Genomic DNA, 10,205 nt, shown 5'->3' on the forward strand with positions numbered 1-10,205 from the left:
GTTCTGCACGGCTGTGGTTATGGGGCAAGTGATGCTGCTTTTCCACAATTTCAGCCCATGTACGTCGGCGGAAGCACTTTATGTAGAAGTCCAGTCTGTTGTCTTCCTAAATCTATGGACATCCTGAAAGAACAGCTCTAAGCAAAGTGAACTCCCCCCATTCATCAAAACCGAGAGCTAACTCTTAAGCCTTATGGTGTGAATTTAAAAAAATAGTTTTTCAAATTACTTAAGCTTGCAATTCGCAGTCACCACAAGACAGTGTCTGTGCACGTATGCATACAAATTGAATAAATGCACGTAAATGACCAAACAAAAGACAGACAAAGCAATGAGGCATTGTGCATCATTTTTCTTAGTGCGTGATCTGAATGAAATTACTTCAGTTAAGGTACTAAGAGTTTAGTTACTGCATCATGGTCATGTTTTACCCTTCATCATTGTAAATACCACTGTTGTTTTGTTGTGGATCAATGGTGGGATATGGCCCTAACTTTGTTGGTCTGGCCCGTAAACCATAATTCAAAATGTCTTATGGCCCTCGTCACAGAAAGAGTTGGACAGCCCCGGGAGAAATAAAGAATGAAGAGATGAATCTTGAGCACCAGTGACTGATGTCACACTTTGGCAATGTCTACACTTTGAGCAAGGGGTGATTCCCAGCTTGTGTAGACTTTCTCACGCTAGCTTGAGGGAGACAGTGCAAGCATCAACAGTATAGTCGCAGCAGCACAGATGGAGTACATATCCATGAGTTCAAGCTGGTTTGTACATGGCTCAGCTAAGCCAGGCCACAGCTCCCACTTCCCATGCTACACTGCTATTCATACGAAGACCATTTCTCCTCAAGCTGCCATGAGTAGGTGGTAGTGGGCAGGGAATCACAACGCCTGGAGTATAGACATTGCCTTTGACTCTGATAGATCAGAACATAAATAATTTTTGAAACCTACTGCTGTGCAGAAAAAGGAAAATTTTCTTTTCTTCCACTACAGCATCCACTAAGTCCCAGAGACCAGCACAATTAATCCAAGTCGTGACCAAACAGTGAACACTGGCTGCCTTTGCTAAAAGATTTTAAATGTTTCCCACTGCTTGGAATCCTACATCTGTATTATGACAAAATAGACTGCACTTGGACTCAATGGACCATCTCCTTGGTAGCAGATCATTTTCAGGAAGGGAGAACCAATGTGTTATCCTTCCAGGTTGCATTTTGGTTAATTGTTCTCCTAGAGTTTCTAACTATAATCTGCTCCTCGGACCTATCCACTATCCCCTTTCTCCTCTTGTTCTCCTTGATCCTTTTTTCCTCCCCACTTTTGCCCATCTGGATCTGTGGCTTCAGTGGGTGTGGAGGCCGTACAGCACCTCACAGGACTTGAGGGAGCTTGTAAGCTGCTCTGTGGCAGGGAACATGTCTGGCTCTGTTTTATAAGGCAACATACACATTTGTACAGAAGTGTAATACCTGATCATTAATACAGGATAAATAATTTTGGTATCTTTATATTCAAGTCCTTTGAAGCCTGTTTGTATTGTTTGCCTTTGAAAACAAACCCAAAGATCATGTTTGCTTATTATAACTCAGTGTGATCTGTGGCCTTTGTTTTGAGCTTACCCCCAACATTTAATATGACAAAATGTGTCCAGTATATCTTTTTATTTAGAACCCTAACTCTATGTCTTAGAGTGCCCACTATAATCTATCACATCATTCATGGTTAAGATCTAACCAAAAAAATCCTGAGGCCTACCTAACCTTTTATTTATTTATTTTTGGTTTCTTACCTGTGCAATCAACGTTTTCAAAGATAGCAGGCGCCCTTGGAAAGCAGCTTCATGAAGAGGAGATCGATCTGCCCATGAACCTAAAACAGCCCAAGAGTTCATTCAAAGGCATTGCAAAGGCACAGAGACATCAAGATACAAACAGTTCCAAAAAAATCACAAGACAAATTATTACACACATCCCCCCCTTATCTATTTGGGACGATTGTTCAAGCTGTGTCAGTGCTGGCCTGAAACCAACAAAGTGAGATTGCCTACAAAAATTGATTTCAGTGGGAACTGCTGCACACCCAACGTTTCTGAAAATCAGGTCACTTATTTAGAAACCTAAGTAAAGCCTTATGGCAGGGATTTTTAAAAGTACCGATGTGAGTTAGCAGTACAATGTCATTGAGACTCTCTGGGACAATCTTCAAAATCCTGCACCTTTTTTTTTTTAAAGATATCTTGGCCACAGGCTTTATTGGGTAACTTAAATTTTGTCACAAATTTGCTCTATGGGTTTGTTTTCACTTTGTTATGAGATGTATTGCATGCAAACACTAGCTGAGCTTTGGGGGTGACATGTACATCAAGCCAATTCTAATTTGTCCCCCACAATTTTTTCTCTGAAACTAATACATACTATAAATGTGTCTACCTTTCCCACTTATACACATTAGCAGATAATAGTATTTTTTTTTCTCTTCCTCACTTGAAGATTTCAGAGGAACATGAAAAAATACACTCTGCCAGGTGCTTGATTCCTGCTTTTCTACATCATTTTGAACAACAAACTTCTCAATGCTGGCTACTTTGTCTTAGTTTGTCTTCCCCCCACCCATTTTTGGTCCCACTTCAATAGAGCTGCTACCAACAGATTTATACATGTTCAGCCAAGCAGATCATTACAAAAGTTATTTTAGCTTTAGTGATTCAGGCAGAGAGAATTTACTGGCCACAGTTTAGCATCTAAAACCAAACTGCCTCACAATTAGAGCTGGCAGAAATCTCAGATTTGTGGGAAATTTTGACATTTTGAAATTTGGTTTCAGTCCAGTTCTCATCAGAACCACATTTTTTCCGTATTTCCCAATCTATTCTCTGCCTCCCTACCCAGAGCTGTCTCTCATCTCATCCGCTCTGCATTTCAATCAGGCAGCTTCCCCCTCCATGTTGCCTGAGCCCAGCAGAAGGCCACTAAGGGTATGTCTACACTGCAGTTAGACACCTGTTGCTGGCCTGTGCCAGCTGACTCAGGCTTGCAGAGCTTGAGCTACGGGGCTGTTATATTGCAGTGTAGACATTGGGCTTGGGCTGCAGCCTGAGCTCTAGGATCCTCCCGCCTCACAGGTCAAGCTCCAGCCTGAGCCCAAATGTCTACACTGCCGTTAAATAGCCCCTAAGCCTGAGCCCTGTGAGCTCAAGTCAGCTGCCACAAGCCAGCCATAGATTTTTAATTGCAGAGTAGACATACCCATTGAGCACAGAAGAGACAAGCTCCCAGCCCTCAGTTTCAGTCACCAGTCCCAACCGAGTCTGCAGTGGCAAGGTTACAATGCCAAATTTGGGCAGACTTTCACAGGAATGGCAAAAGGATACAAAGGACCATCCTGCCAGATTGCGAGTCCTTGCTCCAAAGTGTGGGAGCACTAGTTCTTCTCAAATAAAAGGCCACCCAAATTTTTGAACACAGGCAGAACAATGGATTTTTCCCTAGCCTTGCTCTCAGAAAATGCTGAAACGTTTTGGCTGCAAGTTATGTATGTATATGTACACATACTCTATTCATCCTGAGGCAGACACCTGACATGAAAAATTTCAGTCTGAACAGTTAAAACTTTGGCAAAGTTATATAATGGGAAGCAACCAGCAACCTTAATAATAGACGGTGCTTCCACCCCCAGCTCTAATTAACCTAACACACACACACACACTGTGCTGCATATACAAACATTTCACACACGTCTATACTGTATGTATATATTTACACACTTCATGTTACATAAAGCAGGCACTCTTCTCACCATGAGAATGCACACACATATTTCCATGTCAGCTACAGCAACATACCTCCCTGAAACGTGTGGCAAATGTAGTTCCCATAAAGGGCGTCTCTTAACTCGCCGGTTACCAAAGGCATGTCTGAAATTTTATGTCCTTTCTAAGTTTCTACAGATAATTTAAGCAGCTCGGCTGCTGCTTCTCTCAACATTGCTTTTACTTTAGGCTGTGACACTATCTGTAATCCAATCTAGTGCCCAGGCAACAACATCACATGACCTTTTGTTTTGAAAGATTATCCTTGATGGCTATTTGCAAATGGCAACCTGCAGATAAACATATGATGGAGTCCTGGTAACTTTGTATGCACTTAGATAAAGAATCTGTATACAGGTGGGAAAAGCCAATTATCAAATATTTCACGAAATTTAAATTAAGGCATATGTAATAAGTACTTAGTCAATAAATTAACAGCACTCTTTTCTAATAAACCATACGATAGATTCTAACACATTGCAGAGATGGGGATAAATAACTATTTAGTCTGCTTTATATGAGCTTGGTAATAAGTTGCTGAATCTTCACTTTGGCCCAGATTCTGATACTCTTACAATGAGTTGTCCTCTTACACTGCAAATAGTTCCTCTCGCTTCCATAGGACCACTCATAGAGTAAGACTGAAGTTTTCCATGTCAGGTGTCTGCCTCAGGCTGAATAGAATATGTGTATATATACACATCCTGAGTAAGAGTCTCAGAGTCTAGCCCCTAATAAGAATGATGTCACTAAATACTGTGTCTTTATGATTTAATTAGGAAATCAATTACTGGTTAGCAGTTATTTTTAAAGCCATAACACACTTTAATTAAAAGTGACAGGTTTCAGAGTGCTAGCCATGTTAGTCTGGGTCAACAAAAAACCAATGAGGAGTCCTTGTAGCACGTTAGAGACTAACAAATTCATTTGGGCTACAAGGACTCCTCGTTGCTGTTTTTTAATTAGAAGCGTTACTTTTGTGTTAATTCCTATCAATGCACTATTGTGACAAATTCGTTTAAGTCTGTAGAAACAGTACTTGGAAAGAAACAAATGGGAAAATGATTCTTTGGAGGCCCATTACGTATAGTCATTTCCATACTTTTGGTCTCACAGGAATTTTAGCTATGCTCTTTTTTATGGTCTGGTTCAAAAGAACATGGACACTAGACTTAGATTTAGTCAGGCATTAATTACACCCTTCCTGGTATCTTTCTTCAGAAAACCCACAGTCTAAACCTCTTCCCTAAATGCTCTCTGGTTGTAAACTAGGATACATAGTAAAACCCTTGTCACTCACACAGTTGACTCTGACAAGTTCTTTGCTTCCCAAAGCAAACTTCTTTATTTACTTTACTATTATTCTATATTTACTATACTTAAACAAGTGTTGTTCACAGTCAAGCTGGCTAACTGATAGAGAGTCATATTTTGCACAGTGGTTAAAATCTAATTTCTCAAGGCATAAAACTTAGAACACAGCTCAATTCGTTAGTGCCCATAATTAACATTTTACCTGGCGCTATTCCATAGATCTCTTCTGCTATCCTGGCAGCCTCTTTTCTGTTGCCTTTAACAATATAGAAGTGGGTCAGCAGAGCCAAAGAAATCTTAATTAAAAGCTTGAAGCAAAATAAAGCAAAGATTGCAAAATAGATGTTGTTAAAAGCATGGAGTATAGAATTGCCCTCCATTTTGGCTTGCTCTTTGAAGTTTCCCAGGTCTGCTAAGTTTCACCAGGCTATAACTGGTATCATATGACATCTATTTTCAACCATCCAGCACTTGCTGTTCCTCAGTTACCAAAAATACATTCCATTTTTATTCTGGGACAGCCACTGATGTTGAATAACAATGCTGGGTATTAAATCATTTCATGGTTTTATTGGGCTGTAATTATGTCAAGTACTGACATTTTCCCATCTCTGGATGACAGAAAACACTATGTGGATATTCACTACAAATACCATGACACACACTGAAGAAACTGAAACAATGGTTTTCATAATGTATAGGTGTAATTTTTGAAAATTAGAGATGTTACCTCTCTGGTATTAGGTTGACTTTTCTTTTCCTGAGAGGCACATGGCTCCTATACAGAGCAAAGCACTTTGGCAGTATGTATTTAGGTGAACGCACAATCCTCCCATTATTTAAGTTCCTCTTAAAAACCACTTCTCCCATAAGTCCCAGAGGTGAGTTTATGATGTAAAAACCCCAAGTCATTAAGCCAACCAACCCTCCCACTCATGTCCCAGTGCTTCCCAATTTGTGTGTCTGTGGTAGGGTCCAATCCTGCAAAGGGATCTGCATGGGCAGGCAGGACTTTATGCTAGCTCAGCATCCCAGTCAATCTCCTTGAGGGTAGGGGAATATGTGTGTGTGTACTCAATATCCCCACACACTTCGTCAGCACTAATCAAATAAATAATATCTGGGGAGGGGAATAGTCTAGAAACGAGGAATGAACCATCTCACTCCTTCCTGCAAGTTCACCTGTAGCCCAAGAGAAAGACTGTAGCCTTCAGTGAACTTGGACCTCAAAGGTCATACCAGCTGTGGAGAAAGACCTCCCTTCTTAAAGATACCTCATAGTTGGACATGTGGAACAAAATATTACAGTGAATTATTTCCCTGACAACTTCAAGTGCAGTTATTTGGTTTCCCCCTTCTCCTCCCAACTCTCCAGCATTCCAACTATCCCCATGTCATGCTTCAGCACCTCAGTCTCTCAGCTACCACTAGAATAAAAAATACAGGTACTTGCCCGCTGGTGTTGGGATCCCAGTGACTAGCACCCCTTACAGTGACTGCTTAGACAGACTGATAAAAGGGGAGGAGAAAAGAAAAACTGTTTGGTGGGAAAAAAAAGCACAATTCAAGTGAATCAGTCTGCCACCTTTGAAGCTAACTGTGATACTGTAAAGAAGTTTAATATGCGCCACATGTTAATAAGAAAGGAAGTGTTTATGCACACCACCTGCTTTCCCTCTCACAAGTGCATAACTACTGCAATGGTTCACCTGGATAAGTAAAATAATGTATTATCAGCTAACTTAATGCAGTTTAGCAAATGAAAATAAGGGGAAGAGCCAGTATCATGTGACCAGCCAGCTCTCCACAGACCAGTGTCTGAGAACTGCTGCAACAGAGAATATAAATGGTTACTTACTGTAACTGTGGTTCTTTGAGATGTGATGCAGATGTTTATTCCACTTAGGTATATGCACACCTAGCGCACTGGAGCCAGAGAATTTTGCCTAGCAGTACCTGTAGAGGGGCGGCACCCATGCCTCATGGCCCTAGCCCCTCCCCGGGCTATATGAGATGGCACTGCCTCAATGCCCCCGAGTTCCTTCACACCAAACACCCCGACAGAGACCAAATTCTGATGCAGAAGGGACAAAGAGTGGGTTAATGTGCCACTGCACCCCATATTCTTCATAATAGTATGATTGTGATATGATTATAACATAATTATGATGCATCTGCTATAAGTTATGTCATCTAAGGTGCCATGGAAAAGTTATGATTTGCTGAATATGATTATCCTACTTGTATGCATGTATCATTTTTGAATCTGAAGTTATGAATATTAACTATGTATCTGTATTTCAAATGTGTTTATTCTGGGTGACATCCACAACTAGCCTTTCAGGTACAACAATGAAGAAGCCAGACAGTGCTGACGGCCCATCAGCAAAGACAATGGACTATGGGAGAGCTTAGCCTTCTTGTGAATGTTTCAGTCAGCTTGTAAGTAATGGCTACTATGACTCTGCAAGGGCATGTGACCAGACCACATGATCCTGAGCTCCATTTGGGTACCTGTATTTTTCCACAAGCTGGACTGGGAACTGTGTTTTGAAACAAACCGTTCCTGCCCTATGGTAAAGCTATATAAGGTGAGGTGTGACATCATCTAGTGGCAGAGGTGAAAGTAAGCCGGTGCGCCGTACGAGGACCAGCTTTCCCAGACAGCAATTTAAAGCCCTGGGGTAGTGGTGGCAGGCCTGTGGTGGGGATTTAAAGGGCCCCGGAGCTCCAGCTGCCATTACTGCCCTGGTCCTTTAAATCCCCGCCTGAGCCCTGCTGCCCGAGCCCCAGGGTAGCGGTGGTAGTCGGGAGCCCCCAGGGCTCTTCAGTGATTTAAAGGGCCCTGGGCTCCGCTGCAGTAGCAGCAGCTGGAGCCCTGGACCCTTTAAATCGCCCCCGAGCCCTGGGACTCCCAGCTGCCTCTGCAGCTGGTAGCTCGGGGGTGATTTAAAGGGCCCCGGGCTCCCAGCAACCACTACTGCAGCTGGAGCCCTGGGCCCTTTAAATCAAGATTTAAAGGGCCCAGGAATTTAAGGCCCTGCCTCTTCTGATTAAGGCCACGCCTCTTCCAGTTGAGGCCACTCCCCTGCTCAGGTCTCCGGCGTACCGGTAAGTCCTCTAACTTACTTTCACCCCTGTCTAGGGGCCGCATTCTCAACACAAGAGAACTCCTGAAAACACCTTAGGAACAAAGGCTGAACTAGGGGAAGTACTGGTCCCAGACTAAAAGGATTTCTAGCCTGTGTATGGAAACCTGGTGGACTGCTTGTATCATCAGCCAGGGTGAGAAATTGATAATTTATATCCAATCTACCTAATATTTTAGGTTTAGTTTGTGTTTTGTTTACTTTCCTGGTAATCTACTTTGGTCTGTTTGCTATCTCTTATAATCAATTAAAATCTACCTTTTTTATTTAATAAACTTGTTTTTTGCTTTATCTAAATCAGTATGCCTTTGAAGTGTATGGGGAAAATCTCAGCTTGGTTAACACATGCTTGTTGCATATTCTTCTCCACATCGAAGGAGGGGCGAACTATTTATGAGTTTACATTGTACAAATCCCTGTGCAGTGGAAGATGGTATAATTTTGGGTTTATACTCCAGAGTGGGGGTGCGTGTCTGGGGAGCTGGGGTTATCTTGGCTGTAGCCTCTCTATTGTTGTTTCATGCAGTGGCTGGCTAGAGCTTTCATGCAACTGCAGCTGGGTGTGTCCCTGCCTGTGTGAATGCTAGGGGGAGTGTAAGACCTGGAGCGGTATACAGCTTGTCACAGCAGCACAGTGTGAGAGGGAGCCCAGGCTGGTAAGTCACAGGGCTCAGTAGTACCCCAGTTCCAGGTGGCACTCTGGGGGAAACCCATCACAGTCAGGAATACATGTCTGCATCACATCTCAAAGAACCAGTTATAGTAAGTAACTGTTTCTTCTTCATGTAGATGCAGCTGTGTATTCCACTGGGGTGACTCACAAGCAGTACCCATAGGGGGTGGGGCTCAGAATTGATTTAAACAAGGATTGCAGGTCTGCCTTCCCAAAGTTTGCATCTACTCTGGATGCTGCAGTAATGGCATAAAGGTTGATAAAAAAATGTAATCAACAAACACGTGCATCCCTGCACATGTCCAATGCTGAGACATCACTTAAGAATGTCATTGACGTAGCTTGCGCTCTCATAGAATGAGCTTGCATCTGTTGAGGGGGCATAGTCAAAGGTATTTCGTGTGCAGCCTTGATACAGGAAGTTATCCATTTAGAGACCATCTGTGAAGAGACCACCTATCCCTTCATATGATCTGCATATGACACAAACAGATGAGGTGAAACATGAAAGGGTTTAGTCCTGTCCAGATAGAAGGCTAGCCATCATCTGACATCTAATGTGTGAAGGCGCTGCTCCTCCAGAAATGAATGTGATTTAGGAAAGAACACAAGCAAATATAGCTCCTGGTTCAAATGAAACTGAGAGACTGCTTTAGCCACAAATTTCAGGTGTGACCGCAACTTCACTGTGTCTTTGGAGAGTTGCATGGAAGGAGGCTCTGCCATCAAAGCCTGCAATTCACAGACTCTCCTTGCTGATGTTATCATCACCAGGAATGCAGTTTTTTGACAGAATAGGGGAAAGAGACAAGATGCCAAAGGCTTGAACAGAGGTCCCATCAGAGCCACTAAGACTGTATTAAGGTCCTGCACCAGTGGATGGAGACGAAGAAGCTCTTTTAAGAATCTTGCTACCATAGCACTGGAAAATACCGGTCTTCCATAAATGGAAGGATGAAACGCTGAAATTGCAGCCCGATGCACCATCAATGAGCTAAGCATAAGGTGCAGCAAATACTCTGCAAATACTCAGCAAATACTCCAAGATATCCTGGACACAAGCCAGCATTGGCTGAACTTCATGGGCCAACAAACACATTGAAAACTACTTCCATTCTGCTGAAGAGGCCATTCTGGTAGAGGGCTTTCTGCTGTTGAGGAGCACTTGTCAAACAACTGCCAAACACCCTTCTCATTCACCCACAGAGCAGCCACACATCGAAATGCAGGGAGCTGAGCACAGGATGCAAAATGTGATC

The 10,205-nt window shown here is 42.6% G+C and overlaps 1 protein-coding gene across 2 annotated transcripts in view; it reads right to left on the reverse strand.

Annotated features, from left to right (window-relative positions):
* Positions 1-5,504, reverse strand: part of ASB11 (ankyrin repeat and SOCS box containing 11) — a 38,500-nt gene extending 32,996 nt beyond the window's left edge. For both annotated transcript variants that reach the window (XM_073355563.1, XM_073355554.1), the window contains exons 1-2: positions 5,327-5,504; positions 1,792-1,871 (exon numbers count right to left, since the gene is read on the reverse strand). In XM_073355563.1, the coding sequence (XP_073211664.1) occupies positions 1,792-1,871; positions 5,327-5,504 (258 nt within the window). The remainder of the gene's footprint in view (positions 1-1,791; positions 1,872-5,326) is intronic.
* Positions 5,505-10,205: the final 4,701 nt, after the last annotated feature.

The sequence above is a fragment of the Lepidochelys kempii genome, chromosome 1 (assembly GCF_965140265.1).
Source record: "Lepidochelys kempii isolate rLepKem1 chromosome 1, rLepKem1.hap2, whole genome shotgun sequence".
Lineage (NCBI taxonomy): Eukaryota > Metazoa > Chordata > Testudines > Cheloniidae > Lepidochelys > Lepidochelys kempii.